The sequence below is a fragment of the Corylus avellana genome, chromosome ca3 (genome assembly GCF_901000735.1).
Source record: "Corylus avellana chromosome ca3, CavTom2PMs-1.0".
Taxonomy (NCBI): domain Eukaryota; kingdom Viridiplantae; phylum Streptophyta; class Magnoliopsida; order Fagales; family Betulaceae; genus Corylus; species Corylus avellana.
This window is the reverse complement of record NC_081543.1, coordinates 15,349,956-15,367,764: the sequence shown is the minus strand read 5'-3', so window position 1 is coordinate 15,367,764 and position 17,809 is coordinate 15,349,956. Positions and strand designations below refer to the sequence as shown.

Sequence of the window (17,809 nt, the reverse complement as noted above, 5' to 3'; positions counted from 1 at the left end):
TTAAAAAAAAAAAGTAAATCACACAAATTTGCTCACAAAAAATAAAAATAAAGAAATATATCACGTACACCAAATTCCCCTTCCCCATGTACATAGCTTTCACACACATACAAAAAAAAAAAAAAAAAAATCTCACTAGAGTAGGTCACACGACTTTAGAAGTGTAGAAAGAAAGCAACAATATATTATATGATTAGAGGAAAAGGATGGATGGCGGGTGAGTAATTAAGAAAGATCTTTCTTGGATCCGGAAGAAAAATGTTTCAAGAAAGATCTCGACTTGAATGATGACATAGCCATCCTAAACCACAAAAGAAGTGGTAGAAACACGAAATATCCGCCAAAGATACCAAACCAGGCTATAATCCGAGCATTTGATAATAACGGAGATGAAAAGCAATAGCAACAAAATAGGAGTCCAACGAGTACGGTGAGCAGCCATCCAATAAAATCGGGAGGGACGAGGAAGAAAAGTGTAACGTTTGTCAGGTAAAAGACTGCAGTATTTATTCCGTAAAAGGCTCCCACAAATTTGTCTCGAGATTCACTGTCAGGGTTGAACCGGGCTGTGCAGTTGAAGTGACCGGCACCGGTAGCGTTGATCGGACTCGGGGATGTGCAGTTGAACTCATTGGGTTGATCAGCGCTGAGTGCTGCCGGGTAGGTGACCGTTGTTAGCAGTCCAGCAACGACCAACAGCGCATTCCGCCTCTCCTCTGTTATAACTGTTTGCCGGCGACGTATTCCTACGTAAAACTTCACAAATATTGTTATAAAAGATCTTAAGTAATGTTCAAGTCTAGTTGTTAAACGCCTCACACAATGTTGTCGTATAATCTTTCCAATCCGTTGGTTGTCCACCTGTGTTTGTTGGCTTTGGAGTTCCAAGATGCCAAGTACCGTATGACCCTCTAAATTCTTTATATGAACTACTGATCCGACATCCAGTAACCTCCACACTAGTGGTTCATGATCCAATAACCACGACACTACCTGCAAGATGCAGAAAATTAGTAGAGATGCATATATAATTACTGATCCAAATACTTGATGTGGCGTCTCACATCGCTTGGAGATGGAGATGTATATATACTCACACCATTTTTGATATTAACGCGTTTTAATTCCGTGATGGGCATGATCTCATTAAAACTCTGCAGTTAAACGAGTGCAAGAGTAATAATAGAATATGTGATCTCCTAGAATATCTGGTTTGAAAGAGCCAAAAAGAGACGTATAATATTGAGTGTCATTGGGGGGTGGAGCGTTACATTCGCCCCAATTAAGTAAAAATAAAAACCCAAATATTGCTATACACAAAACTTTAGAACCCACGAAAATAAAAGCAAAATATCACACTAAAAGCTCAGTAAAATTTTGGGTCACCCAACATGATAGAAAACTTGAGTGGAAAGGACTTACCTCAGGTTGATTTCTGGATACTGCAACGTGCAAAAGAGTGTTGCCGTCGTCATCCCGCCCATCAAGCAGTTTCTCTTGCAACAATTTGGCATCTTTAAAACAAGCCCGCCCAAGCCATTGTACTAGGTACCAAAAAACATCAATCATGTCATATTTCAGGGCTATATGCAAGGCATTCTCTCCTCGAATTGTCACATCGTCAAGAGACTCGGGGCAAGCTTCTAAAAATTTCTTCAAAAAAGAGAGGTCTCCTTTTTGAATTATGTAATGCAAAGGAGTCACGCCCTCCCTTCCTCGAACACGGACAAAGTCTTTATCAAAATCAAGTAGTCGGTCAACCAATAGGGCTTGTTTTCTTTGCAAGATGTAATCTTTTTCAAAATTAAAAGCATGGTTTTGCAAAGCAATGTGAAGAGGGGTTAAGCCATATTGGTTAAGCTTCCTAGCAAACGAGGGCTTTAAGCCCATGATCTCCCTGACGAAAGGGATGTGCCCCGCAGATACAGCTATGTGTAAAGGAGTGTCAACGAATGGAATCTTATCGACCCTATCCAAAACATGTGCATCCTTCTCTATCAATACGTACAAGGCATCAATGTTTCCTTGCTCAGCAGCATCTCTCAAACACTTACCAATGTTTCTTTGCTCGGCAGAGTCCCTCAGACTCCCATCCATTTTAGGAGAGGTACGTGATAGTAGTCTGAAAGTTAAAAGGAAATGGCTTCTTTTTTTTTTTTTTTTTGTCGAACTGTAGAAGGAAATGGCTTTAAATGAGAAGATTGGGCGTCTTCTATTTATAGGATTGGATATCGATATCAGATCTGCACACCTCACTGAAGCAACGATTTTTACGTTGGTTGCCAAACATTGAAGCATAAAGGGCTTGTCTTGCAGTTGCAGGTCAGTGCTACTGTGATTTATTTGTTTACATATCTTGGAATCTTATGAGTTGTCTGTCCACGTGCATTTGCTTTTGTTGATTTGGTGTTTTTTAGTATCTTTGTTAGCAAAAACTAAATTGCTAATCTGTTCTTGTATATATAATCTATGAAAATGTCTGAATGAGATGATTGAAAAATTAAGGAGACTTGGGATCCACTAAACAAAGTATTTTTAGAAGGCGATGCTATTTATAGAAAGGTTTCTCAATATAGTTTTATTTTCTAATCTAAGACTACTCTTCTTGACACATGAGCACCATATATGGTGACATGTAATGTATCTTTTATGCATAAAAGACACTATAGTTCAAGAAATATAAAACGATCTGCCAAACCGATTAGAATTTGCAATTGATCCATCGGTTTAATCATACAGATATGCCTAGATATATAGGAATAATCCAGACGTACAAAAATAAAATAGAAAAAGAAAAGAAAAGGGGAACCTCTTGAGAGAGGTCGCTAGCTTGAGCTGAGACGCAGGAATATGGATTCCTATAATAAGCATCGGGGCTGAGGAAAAAATTTAAAAAAATAAGAAAACGGGACCTCCGGAGAGTTGAGCGGAGAGGCAGAAGTATTCCCATATATAATAAGCATAATTATTGCTTTAAATGATGAGAAAGCTAGATCTGCTTACGCGTCACTGAATCAAGGTGTTTAACTTTGTTTGCCGACAATAAAGGACGTTTGCTGGATTGTCTGGTGGGTCACTGGTACTGATACTCTTTCTTCATTTTTTTTTTTTTTTTGATATGCCATACGATAATAATATTACCTGAATGGCTGAATCTTATTATTATTGATCTGGTTAGTTCAAACCATGGAAGAAAAGCAATAAGATAACACCACCGTAATAAAAGAAAAAAAAAAGAAAACGAAAAAGGGGAAGCTCTCCTGCTGCTGATGCAGTGCAGAAATGAAAAGAGAAAAAGAAAAAGGGAGAGACAGGAGGTATTCGTATCGCAGGATATAAATTAAAATCAAAACATAAAATAACAAAAAGCTCAAGTAAAAAATGATTTAATTACTGAATGAGAGCTTCTCTAGCAGAAAGTGTAAACTAGTTTTTTAGCTAAACTGCTCTCAAACTCTCATTCAGTAATTAAAAAAAGAAGAAAAAGGGACCTCCGGAGACTTGAGCAGAGAGGCAGAAGTATTCCCATATATAATAAGCATAATTATGGCTTTAAATGATGAGAAAGCTAGATCTGCTTACGCGTCACTGAATCAATGTGTTTAACTTTGTTTGCTGACAATAAAGGACGTCTGCTGGATTGTCTGGTGGGTCACTGACTCACTGATACTGATACTCTTTCTTCATTTTTTTTTTTTTTTTTCCTATGCCATACGATAATAATATAACCTGAATCTTATTATTATTGATCTGGTTAGTTCAAACCATGGAAGAATAGCAATAAGATAACACCACCGTAATAAAAGAAATAAAAAAAGAAAACGAAAAAGGGGAAGCTCTCCAGCTGCTGATGCACTACAGAAATGAAAAGAGAAAAAGAAAAAGAAAAAGGGAGAGACAGGAGGTATTCGTATCGCAGGATATAAATTAAAATCAAAACATAAACTAACAAAAAGCTCAAGTAAAAAATGATTTAATTATTGAATGAGAGCATATCGGGCAGAAACAAAGTGTAAACTAGTTTTTTAGCTAAATTTAGTTATTATACTTTATTTTCTTGCTCCAGCAATCCTTGGAAAATAAAAGTTTTTCCTATAATTGCTACAGTTTACAGTAAAATATGAAAGTTTATGTAAGTAATATTTTATTATATTTCTAATTTCTTTCTATTTTTTTAATATTTTCACTCTTCTTCTCTCTCTCTCTGTCTTTTTATGGGTAAACAAGGAAATAATGAAAAATAATATTTAATTAAAATAGATAGTTAAAATAGATATTTTGTTTGAGTGTGATAGTGAAAAACTAGTAGCTAAAATAAAATAAAAAATTATATTTTGAGTAGTTAAAATGAAAACTCTTGCTGGAGATGCTCTGATAGTGAATCCCTATAGTAATTAAGCTCCTTTCAGCACCATAGAATTCCAATAATGTTTCAACTTTATTCGCCTTTAAGTTAAGAAGAACAAAGAAAAAAAAACAACAACAACAAAAACGAGAACTTGCTTGGACTTCATTTTTGGATACTGCAATGTGTAACAAAGTATTTTAAAGGTGTACAAACAATTGTAATTGTGGTTATTATTCATTTTTAAATAACCACAACGGATGGTTATGTACTTATATATTAAAAGCTAGTTATAATAACAAACAACGGTTTTTTCATAAAAATTCAAAACATGTTTTTTTAGATATATATTGTTTCATTATTTCAGTCATTTTTTATTTAACTTAGGCTTCGTTTACTTTGACGTAAAATGGTTTTCGTCGGAAAATATTTTCAGGGAAGCCATTTTTCCTGAAAATCGAAAACATTTTATGGAGTTTACCGTGGACACGGAAAATAAATTTTTTTTTCAAAAAGGTCCTCACAGGGACCTGCACGGGACTTGTTCGGGACCCCGCAGGGACATGCCCGGGACCCCACTGGGACTTGACCAGGACTTGTCCGGGACCTCGTCTAGACTTGCCTGGGACTAGACCAAGACCCGCCTGACCCCGGCGGGACCCGCCCAGGACTTGACCGGGACTTGATCGAGAACTAACAGGGACCCGCCGGGACTTGACCGGGACCTCGACGGGACCTGACCAGGCAAGTCTTGATCAAGTCTCGGTCAAGTCCCGGCGGGGTCCCGGTCAAGTCCTGGGCAGGTCCTGGCAGCGTCCTGGGCAAGTTCAGGTCAAGTCCCAGGCAGGTCCTGGTCAAGTCTCAAGTGGGTCCTGGGCAAGTCACAGGCGAGTTCCAGTCAAGTCCTGGGAGGGTCCTGGGCAGGTCCCGAGCAAGTCTTGGGCAGGTCCAGCCGGGTCCCATTCAAGTTTGGGGCAGGTTCCGATCAAGTCCCAGGGCGGGTCCCGAGTAAGTCCCGGTCAGGTCCCTAGTGAGTCCTAGTCAAGTCCCGACGGCTCCTAGGCAGGTCCCAAGCAAGTCCGAGTCAAGTCTCGGTCGGGTCCCAGGCAAGTCTCGGGCGGGTCCCGCTCAATTCTAGGCGGGATCCCAGTCCAGTCCCGGGCAGGTCCTAGCGGCGTCCTGGGCAAGTTCCGGTCAAGTCCCAGATGGGTTCCAAGCAGGTCCTGGTCAAGTCCCAGGCAAGTCCCGGGCAAGTCAAGGGCGAGTTCCAGTCAAGTCCCGAGAGGGTCTCGGGTAGGTCCTGAGCAGGTCTTGGGCAGGTCCGGGCGGGTCCCGTTCAAGCCCGATCAGGTCCTGGGAAGGTCTTGGCGCGATCCCGAGTGGGTCCTGGGCGAGTCCTGATCAAGTCCCAGCGAGGTTCTGGGCGGGTCTTGGCAAAGTCCATCGATTTAAGAATGAGATGCTCACAGTAGGAAAATGGTTTACGGTTTTCAAAACTGTAAACCATTTTCCGAAAATTAAAGAAAAATTTTGGGTCAAAAGGAAAATATTTTCCGTTGACTAGTATTTTACGTCGAACTAAACACCGTAAAATGCAGAAATCATTTTGTGAAAATCATTTTACTTCGAAGTAAACGTTAGTCTAATGAATTATAGGATTGGACAATTCTGAGTTCTATATCTAAAACAATATTAACATGAATATCTGGCTGATTTTTGCATGCCAAGAAAAAGAAGTGTATATGTCATGATTAGAGGTGAAGATCTAAAATTTGGAAAGGTGATTCCAATTCTAAAAGCAAGCCTAGCTTAATTGCATAGGAAAGATAGTACTGTAAAAGAACGATTACAACATTGACTTACGTGACAAGGTAATCATTACAACTTCAACATTCTTTTTTACTTGTAGGCATAAATTTTCTTTTAATAAGTGAGACCCAATATGTGAAATATTTAATTTAAATATGAGGGTGATTTGATGGAGTTATAGTTCGAAATCATGATCTCTAGCTTTGATACCATGAGGCCCAACATGTGAAATATTTAATTTAAATATGGGAAAAATTTGACGGAGTCAGGGTTCAAACTCAGAACCACTGGCTTTGATACCTTGTTAAATCACCACTTTTCTCAAAAGCTTAAGCTGATAAAAAAAAAAAAAGAAGAAAAAAGTAAAGTGAATCACTTAATCATTACTTTAACAAAAAAGACTATTATCTCAAATAACTTTGTAACTCTAATTTGATAATGGATTCTAAATGCTTAATTTGGTTAGGATCGGGAGATACAAATTAAAAAAATTTATGCGCCATGAAATACATGTTGCTATTGTGCCAAATACCCACCTAAATTAATAGGCAAATACTTGGTACGTTTTACTCGTAAGTGTACAAGATCAAACGATAGTATAGAGTGGTAAATACAAGATTATTCCCCCGAGGATTGATGATTTTATCTGGAATTGATTTTCCAAATTAAAATTAATAAATTGTTACATATTTGCAATGTTGAAAAGAGATAAAGATAATGAAAAGGTTAGGACTTTAATATCCACCACTAATCCGACTTATTAAGACAAAACTAGGCTAATGTTCCAATCATGTGGTATAATTAATGATTGTCAACCTAAGGGTATGGTATCTACACTTTAAGTTATTGATCTTCATAAGTAATGAATTAGACATGATATCTACTCTAATTCTTTTCTTCCCGAAAGGATTTAGCATGGTATATATCCGCTAAGTTGTTCTTTATGGAAACATAATTCTATGAAGATCGACAAACACATGAGTCATAGGGCATGGTATCTACTCCTAATTTCGATGTTGATTAATCCAAGAACCCATGATGAGGTTCTTTTGTCACTTTATTAAGTTCAAGATTCGGATATCTAAATTGACTTAACTAACAAATCCATACCATAAAATATGAGGAATTCAATCACATAAACATAATCAATTAAAATAAACCACAATATAATTGAAACAAAGGCACTAGTATTAAACTTAAAAGGACATGATTATAGCTTCAATCTAACTCTAACAAGAAATTTAGTTACACATAATAAAACTAAAACTAAAGAAAGAAAAGGGAAAGAAAAAACTAGAAAACGCTTCTTAAGTAACCTCCTATTCGTCTATCTAGAATTGTTTGTTTTTCTAAGAGGCTTAGAGGTTTATTTATAGGCTTTAGGAAATCCTAAAAACCCTAGAAAGCCTAATAAAATCGGAGAACAAAACCAAGTCTAATTAGGGTTTGGAAAACCTAATTTTAAGTGAAAAATAAGTCTTTCCGCATCTAGGCCATGTGAGTGAGCTCGATCGCACTGCCTTGCGCTCGATCATAGCTTGCGCTCGATCGTTCCTCTTCTGCACTCGAGCCTAGGTGTGGTGCGCTTGATCTGAACACCAGCTTTTTTAAAATTTGCTCTTTTATGCTTGAAACTTCCAAAAACGCTTCTCTTTCCTTCAAACACCTAAAAACAAACAAAAAACACACACAAAAAAAAAAAAAGAAGTAAAACAACACAAAATAGTACAACTAAGAGATTAACACATATAAATTAAGGGGCAAAAATATTTTAGCACTCATCACACCCCCAAACTTACATATTGTTAGTCTCTTAGCAATACAAAACTAAAAATAATAAGTAGCAAAGACAAAAACTACTCTATCTCCACTGTCGTAGGAAACACGATTGCATTTAGCATATGTAACAAGCCTTTTAAACCCCTAGGCATCCCTAGTAGGACGAGTGAAGCCTCGTGAGGGTTTAACAGAGATGCTACCCATGAACATTCATGCACAATTCATGTCATCCTCAAAATTAAAGTATCACTCAAAATCAGAATTTTTCAGGCTTAAAATGATAAACCCCATCTTCACAATGACTTGAAATTTAAAAGGTTTAATCACTTGCAAAAGGCAGGCTAAGGCATCACAAGTTCAAAATGGTATAAGGTGAACTAGCATATAAATATGAAGGTTACAAGTAGTTCAAATGTGCACTATCTCAATATATCAACTTCCACTGAGACCCTTATCAAAATGAAAACTATGGCATGGAGTCAAATTATTATTTTTTTCTTTTGGTCAAGCTGTGCAATGTTTGATTTTCTTAAGCTTTCTAATTGACTCATTTAACGAGTGTTACGCTAATGTATCTCAACCCAGATGGTTTTAGGGCATTAGGTGTAAACAGCCCTAAAGAATTACTAACTCGAGTCAAAAAGGCTACAGAATTAAACTAACCTTGACATTAACCAACTTAAAACTATCACCTTTTGACGTGAACACTCATTGCTTAATGAGAAAAGAGGTCTAGTTACTCAATAAAGAACTTAAGATTGATCAATTTTTTTTTTTCATGCCAAAGTATCATTCAACTAGTCACCCAAGACATTAAAACATACACAATCAAACTCACATGTCATATCATAGAAAATATGTGCTAGTGTGCTTGTATTAATGAAATCAAAGAGATGAATTCTCATATGCCTAAAGTAAGTAACCAAACTTAGAAACTCTATCATCAAATTATGTGTTCAAAATTTTAAACTCACCAATGAAAATCAAATCACAATTCTTAGATCAACAAAAATTTTAAGATAGATATGAACATGCACTTTTTCTTCAAAAATAATAACAAAAATAGGGACAAAAGTGTGTGTAAGGTATCTCCCATACCCCCAAATTTAAATGACACATTGTCCTCAATGTGTATATAGCATGGAGAGATCTCACCTAGGAGATGGGGGAAACTGGCTGGAATGGTATGGCTTATGGCACACTCCCAAACTTGAACTCAAGCACACTTGTCCCTGAAAAAAAGAGAGGCTAAAATAACAACGAAAAACAAAATGAAAAAAAATAAACAACAGAAAAATAAAATGAAAACAAAAACAGGAAATAAAAAGAATATGTTGTAGGGTGCCTCCCATGAGCGCTAAGTTTAACGTCTTTAGCCAGACTATTGAACTCCTCTCACTGCTGTCCGGAAGAAGATGCTACCCCTGAGGCAAGTGGCAATCGTGCTAGTAAGGACTGCAGCAATTCTTCTTGTTTTTCTAATCTTTGGTCCACCATGAAGTTGTCCTCCCGGGTTTCTCTTCTCTGATCAGCAAGCTCAAACTAGAGGAACGCAAATTCGTCACAGATGTATTGATAGTGTGAAATGCCCATGGTGACGGTCTCCTCCCCCTCCTCTACTTGCTCAGCTGCAGGCTCATTCATGTCCATAGGCTCTTCCTCAACCCTTTCTATATCAACAGCTGGTGCTTGAGGTACCCGTGGCGTATGAGAATAGCTTTGATTCCATTGGATTCTGCAAATTGCGGGTGCTCAATTACAGGTACATCTGCTGGAGTACCCTTAATGCCCTTTTTTCGAAGCATATAAGTGAGGAGAAATGGGAAAGGTAATCCCCATTTGTTGGACAGTCCATGCCCCGTATATGCACCCCGTCACAAAACTTATACATTTGGCTCCATATGAGCTCAAGAATGGAGCACCAATAGCCTTTATGAAAGGCGTAGAGTGTTTTGAGAAAGAGGCCTCGTCCTTGAGTTTTGTGACTCAAGGGACATGCATTCCGATGCATGATAGAATACACAAGCCAAAGTTGTGGAGGCATCTTGACCTTGCCGCTTGCAATGCAGTGATTGTCGGCGTACTGTACTTCACACATGTCTCAAATAATATCTGCAATAGTGAGCATGGGGGGATCCTCTTCAAACTAATATTCTTATGGAGGGTACGTTTACTCGCAAGTGCACAAAATCAAACAATAGTATAGTACGGTAAATACGAGATCATTCCCACGATGATTGATGATTTTATTTAGAATTGATTTTCCAAATTTAAATTAACAAATTGTCATAGATTTGCAATGTTGAAAAGAGATAAAGATAGTTAAAAGGTTAGGGTTTTGATATCCACCACTAATCCGACTCATTAAGACGAAACTAGGTCAATGTTCTAATCATGTGGTATAATTAATGCTTGTCAACCTAAGGGCATGGTATCTACACATTAAGTTATTGATCTCCTTAAGCAATGAATTAGACATGGTATCTACTCTTAATTCTGATGTTGATTAAGCCAAGAACCCATGATGAGGTTTCATTATATATATATATATATATATATATATATATATATATATGAAACCAATCCATCTATTCGCTTTCTACCAATATGATTAAATTGTTTCATTTTTATAATGCATCTACACTCTATGTGCTCATTTGTTCAAAATAAAAAACATATTACGAAGGTGGCCATGGTAGGAATTATCATGGAACATGGTTTAATCAGAAAACATCGAACAAAGTTTTTTTTTCAAATTAACTTCTAATAGACTAGGTTAGAAAAAATTCTTTCAACCTATATAATTGGGAGAAAAACTTTGTCCTTATTATATGATGAGAAAAATGTTAATTAAACATATAAACACCTGCATAAACCTTTGTTTTATACACATTCCAATGATTTATTTTAACAAATTGGCCATGATTGAAGCAATCAATAAATTATTGCATCATTTGTACATGTTAATCTACCACCCCACTTGATTCTAAGAATGCTACAATAACAATAATAATAATGGGAGTGCATCTACAAAATCGGTGGGCTAAAATGTACATCGTCAATCAATTAGGGATACTAAATCAGTATTTCGTATAATACCATGTTAAACTAATTATTATAATACAAATTACCGTATAATACACAATATTGTTAACACTTGTTGAAACTTGTTGACACTTTAAAATCTTAAAATATGAAGAAAAATGTACCCTTACAGCTTTGTGAACCTGTCTAGCTAAATTAAAATGTTAGAAAAATAAATGCTGATTAGCACCAGCTGGACGTACATGTTATAATTTGGACAGGTTCACAGAGTTGTAAGGGCACTTTTAACACTTTTTAAATTGCTAATATTTCTTATTGGATTATTTGATAGAGTTTGTGCAAGAGACCTTATAAGTAAATAGAGTTTTGTAGCAGGTGGTCGCTCTTTATGATCGACGGCTCCATTCCGGTTTTCGGCAATACCTCTCTTGCAACAACCATTTCATGATGGTTGTTGCTTTTACCGCTTAGAGATCTTCACTGAGTCATTATGCTATTTATTACCACATTGTACGGCTCTTAGAGAGGCCCAACTCGTTTATAAATCTTTTTGGATCATGAATGAAACCATTGCCTACCATTTATGTGTTTGTGTTTGTTTATACTACCTTTCAGCCTGTTTGGGCTTTGTGATTGGGGTGCATGCCCACCCTGTTATTGTTGTTCGATCCCATGTAACTCATTTTCTTATTTGAATAGAAAAAAGAAAAAAAAAAAAGAAAATAGATGTCATACATTTTTTTTTCCTAATTAAAAAGGGTTGATGGAATAGCACAACGTTTTTGTTTTTATTTTTATTTTTATTTGTGTTTTTATATGTTGAAGTCACTTATACTATGGCTTTTTGGATAAAAAGCAAAAAATAAAGACAAAAATACATAGAGAAGAGATCAATTAGAATGCTCTAAAGAGAAGCTCTCTAATTAAATACCAAAGTGAAAAAATTAAAGTGATTTAAATTCAATTTAATTTTTAAAACTTTTATTTAAATAATTTAATATACTGACATGGTAAACTACCATACGTCAATATTTATTTATGTGTCAAAATGACACGTCACTATTTATTGACGTGTCAAAATGACACGTCAGAATTTTATTAACATGTTAAAATAACACGTCAATATTTATTGACGTGCCATTTTGACACATCAATAAATATTGACGTGTAATAGTTTACCACGTCACTATATTAAATTATTTAAATAAATGTTTCAAAAATTAAAATGAATTTCAATATATTGATGTGTCAAATTTGACACGTTGCTAAATATTGACGTGTTGAATGTGGCACGTAAATAAATATTAACGTGGCACATTAAACACATCAATAAAATAATTATTGACGTTCCACTTTTGGCACATCAATAATTACTAATGTAACAAAATTTTGTTACTATTTGTCATGTCAAAAACCATCCGATTTTTTATAGTGTGAGAAGTGTTCGTAAAAGTTGGGTGCAAGTGTCGCAATTCTAATAACGAATATCCAAATTGTACTTCTATCCCAATATTTTACTCTACAATTCTTAAGTCAACCGGCTTAGCTTAAATACTTAACAAACAATGTGTTGACGTTCGTTGCTAAGATCAACAAGCTGGCTCGTGTTATAGTATATTTTAGTAAGAATTATTAAGTTAAGCAAAAGTCAACTATGAGACTGGATTCCTAGTGTGACTTGTGAGTAACGAGTTTATAGGAATTTGTGAATATATAACTAGGGCTGACTTTTTATTCCTTTTTTTTTCTTTTTTTTTTCTTGGACACACTTCTCTCCATTTTAATCCTTCAATTTTCTCCATTTAGTACATTTTAATACATTTTAAGAAGTAGTGCATCATTAATATTTTTGGACATCAATATTCTTTAAAATGCATTAAATTAAATGAAAGAAATAGAAAAAATTTAAAATGAAGAGAATCCATGTGGTCGGTTGTTTTTGCTCAGAGACCATCATAATTTACGGCTCTTCTTTAAATAAAACGGCTAAAATCAACAACATGTGTGTTGACATTGACTGCATTATCATTAATATGAGATTGGACTCGGTATGCCCGGAGAATTTCTCGCATCTGCATTTTGGGCAGCACATGGCATCACTGCGATTCACACCCTTATCCCATGTATAATATGGATTATTAAATTAATGAAATCAAGGTTAATTAATTATGATGATGTCAATTGGTCTCTAATAAATTGATGTGATTCAATTTGATGATGTGATAAATAAAATTAAATTTTGGATCAACACATAAAAAGAAGAAAAAACAAATATTAACTTTTACTGTCATATCATCTAATTGTATTGTAATCGTCTACTAAATAACATTATTCTATTTTTTTTAAAAAAAGGGGGGGGTAAATAGTTGCTAAGAGTGGAACTAGTTCCGAAACTAGAGTATTTTTCTTCTTCTGAGCAAGTTCCGAAATTAGGAAGCTTTGGATGGAAACAACCCAACTTCAACAAGCCCATTGATCCTAGCCTTTGCTATCTATTAAGATTCAAGTGTTTCAGAAACTTTGCTGACAAATGATTGGAAATCAAGAGGGATAAACTCCATCAACATGCACGTAAAAGGAATATAATTGGAAATGGTACATTTGTAAAGTGAGTTTTTAGTTGTTGTAGGTTTCTGCATAGTTGTTTTTCTTGGTGTTCTAGCATATTTAGCTAGAGTGTGTTGTATATATTGTTACTAAAAATTCATTAATTCATATAAAAACAAAATTCTACAAGAAATTTACTCATCAGGGGCGACTTATTAGGGGCGACTATAAAGTCACCCCTAATACTCAACTATTAGGGGCGACTTTGGCAAGTCGCCCCTAATAGTTAAGTATTAGCATTCACATCAAAGTGGACGCTAATAATGGGTCGAAAGGTTGAATATTTGCATCCACTTTACAGTGGACGCTAATAAGTCGACCCTAATATATACGCGGGAATTATTCAACGGGTGGGAAAAATATAAGCGACCAAAAAAAAACTTTTAGCATCGACTATGACAGTGTACCAATAGCATCCACTTAAGTGGACACTAAAAGCTGGCAAAAAATAAAAGAATAAAAAAAAACAAATAAAAGCTCAATAGTGTCCACTTTGAAAGTGGACGCTAATAATTAAGCATTAGAGTCGACTCTAATGGACCCTAAAGATTAGGTAGAAAAAAATAATAATAAAATAAAATAAAATTGCTGACCAATAGAGTCGACTAAAAGTGGACGCTGAAGACCAATTATTAGCGTCAACTTCGAAAGTAGACGCTAATACTTAAGCATTAGGGTCGACCTTAGTGCACCCTAAAGATTAGGTAGAAAGATAAAAATAAAATAAAAAAATAAAACTGATGACCAATAGGGTCAACTAAAAGTGGACGCCGAAGACCCATTATTAGCGTCCACTTTGAAAGTGGACGCTAATACTTAAGCATTAGGGTCGACTTTAGTGGACCCTAAAGAGTAGGTAGAAAAATAAAATAAATAATAAAATAATAAAATTGCTGACCAATAGGGTCGACTGCAAGTGGACACTAATACTTAAGCATTAGGGTCGACTTTAGTGGACCCTAAAAATTACGTAGAAAAATAAAAATAAAAAAATAAAATTGTGGACCAATAAGGTCGACTAAAAGTGGATGGTGAAGACCCATTATTAGCATCCACTTTGAAAGTCGACGCTAATACTTAAGCATTAGGGTCGACTTTAGTGGACCCTAAAGAGTAGATAGAAAAATAAAAATAAAAAATAAAAAACTAAAATTGCTGACCAATAGGGTCGACTGAAAGTGCACGCTGAAGACCCATTATTAGCGTCCACCTTGAAAGTGGACGCTAATACTTAAGCATTAGGGTCGACTTTAGTGGACCTTAAAGATTAGATAGAAAAAGAAAAGAAAAAAAAAAAAAAAAAAATTGCTGCCCAATAGGGTAGACGAAAAGTGGACGCTGAAGACCAATTATTAGCGTCGACTTTAGTGGACCCTAAAGAGTAGGTAGAAAAATAAAATTACAAAATAAAAACATAAATTGCTAACCAATACGGTCGACTGAAAGTGGACGCTGAAGACCCATTATTAGTGTCCACCGTGAAAGTGGACACTAATACTTAAGCATTTGGGTCGACTTTTGTAGACCGTAAAGAGTAGGTAAAAAAAAAAAAAAAAAAATTACTGACCAATAAGGTCGACGAAAATTGGACACCGAAGACCAATTATTAGCGTCCACTTTGCTAATACTTACGCATTATGGTCGACTTCAGTGGACCCTAACGATTTGCTAGAAAAAAAAAAAAAAAAAATTGCTGACCAATAGGGTCGACTAAAAGTGGACGCTGAAGACCAATTATTAGCTTCCACTTTGAAAATAGACGCTAATACTTAAGCATTAGGGTCGACTTTAGTGGATCCCAAAGATTAGGTAGAAAAATAAAATAAAATAAAATAAAATAATAAAATTACTGACCAATAGGGTCGACTGAAAGTGGACGCTGAAGACCCATTATTAGCATCCACCTTGTAAGTGGACGCTAATACTTAAGCATTAAGATCGACTTTAGTGGACCCTAAAGAGTAGGTAGAAAAATAAAAATAAAAAATAAATAAATAAAATTGCTAACCAATAGGGTCGACTAAAAGTGGACGGTGAAGACCCATTATTAGCGTCCACTTTGAAAGTGGACGCTAATACTTAAGCGTTAGGGTCGACTTTAGTGGACCCTAAAGAGTAGGTAGAAAAATAAAAATAAAAAATAAAAAAATAAAATTGTTGACCAATAGGGTCGACTGAAAGTGGACGCTGAAGACCCATTATTAGTGTCCACCTTGAAAGTGGACGCTAATACTTAAGCATTGGGGTCGACTTTCGTGGACCTTAAAGAGTAAGTAAAAAAAAAAAAAAAATTGCTGGCCAATAGTGTCGACGAAAAATGGACGCTGAAGACTAATTATTAGCGTCCACTTTCAATACTTAAGCATTAGGCTCGACTTTAGTGGACCCTAAAGATTAATTAGAAAAATAAAAAATATAAAAATTGCTGACCAATAGGGTTGACTAAAAGTGGACGCTGAAGACCAATTATTAGCTTCCACTTTGAAAGTGGACGCTAATACTTAAGCATTAGGGTCGACCTTAGTGGATCCTAATGATTAGGTAGAAAGATAAAAAAAATAAAAAAATTAAATTGCTGACCAATAGGGTCGACTTAAAGTGGACGCTGAAAACCCATTATTAGCGTCCACTTTCAAAGTGGACGCTAATACTTAAGCATTAGGGTCGGCTTTAGTGGACATTAAAGAGTAGGTAGAAAAATAAAATAAAAAATAAAAAAATAAAATTGCTGACCAATAGGGTCGGTTGAAAGTGGACGCTAATACTTAAGCATTAGGGTCGACTTTAGTGGACCATAAAGATTAGGTAGAAAAATAAAAAAATAAAATTGCTGACTAATAGGGTCAACTGAAAGTGGACGCCGAAGACCCATTATTAGCGTCAACTTTGAAAGTAGACGCTAATACTTAAGCATTAGGGTCGACTTTACTAGACCCTAAAGCTTAGGTAGAAAAATAAAAATAAAATAAAAAAATAAAATAGCTGACCAATAAAGTCGACTAAAAGTAGACGCTTAAGACCCATTATTAGCATCCACTTTGAAAGTGGACGATAATACTTAAACATTGGGGTCGACTTTAGTGGACCCTAGAGAGTAAGTATAAAAATAAAAATAAAAAATAAAAAAATAAAATTGCTGACCAATAGGGTCGACTGAAAGTGGACGCTAAAGACCCATTTATAGTGTCCACCTTGAAAGTGGACGCTAATACTTATACATTAGGGTCGACTTTAGTGGACCTTAAAGAGTAGGTAAAAAAAAAAAAAAAAAATTGCCGACTAATAGGAACGACGAAAATTGGACGCTGAAGACCAATTATTTGCGTCCACTTTCTAATACTTAAGCATATGGGTCGGCTTTAGTGGACCTTAAAGAGTAGGTAGAAAAATAAAATAAAAAATAAAAAAATAAAATTGCTGACCAATAGGGTCGACTGAAAGTGGACGCTAATAGTTAAGCATTAGGGTCGACTTTAGTGGACCCTAAAGATTAGGTAGAAAAATAAAAAAATAAAATTGCTGACTAATAGGGTCAACTGAAAGTGGACGCTGAAGACCTATTATTAGCGTCAACTTTGAAAGTAGACACTAATACTTAAGCATTAGGGTCGACTTTACTAGACCCTAAAGCTTAGGTAGAAAAATAAAAAAAAAATAAAAAAATTTACATTGCTGACCAATAGGGTCGACTTAAAGTGGACGCTGAAGACCCATTATTAGTGTCCACTTTGAAAGTGGACGCTAATACTTAAGCATTGGGGTCGGCTTTAGTGGACCTTAAAGAGTAGGTAGAAAAATAAAATAAAAAATAAAAAAATAAAATTGCTGACCAATAGGGTCGACTGAAAGTGGACTCTAATACTTAAGCATTAGGGTCGACTTTAGTGGACCATAAAGATTAGGTAGAAAAATAAAAAAATAAAATTGCTGACTATTAGGGTCAACTGAAAGTGGACGCTGAAGACCCATTATTAGCGTCAACTTTGAAAGTAGACACTAATACTTAAGCATTAGGGTCGACTTTACTAGACCCTAAAGCTTAGGTAGACAAATAAAAATAAAATAAAAAAATAAAATAGCTGACTAATAGGGTCAACTGAAAGTGGACGCTGAAGACCCATTATTAGCGTCAACTTTGAAAGTAGACACTAATACTTAAGCATTAGGGTCGACTTTACTAGACCCTAAAGCTTAGGTAGACAAATAAAAATAAAATAAAAAAAT

General features: G+C 35.5%; 1 protein-coding gene across 1 annotated transcript; it reads right to left on the bottom strand.

The window, feature by feature from the left end:
* Positions 1-220: 220 nt before the first annotated feature.
* LOC132174172 (ankyrin repeat-containing protein BDA1-like) lies at positions 221-2,097 on the bottom strand. The gene is made up of 2 exons (XM_059585865.1): positions 1,423-2,097; positions 221-993 (listed from the first exon to the last, which is right to left on the bottom strand). Exons 1-2 carry the CDS (start codon positions 2,095-2,097, stop codon positions 226-228), a joined length of 1,443 nt encoding a protein of 480 aa, XP_059441848.1. The 3' UTR covers positions 221-225.
* Positions 2,098-17,809: the final 15,712 nt, after the last annotated feature.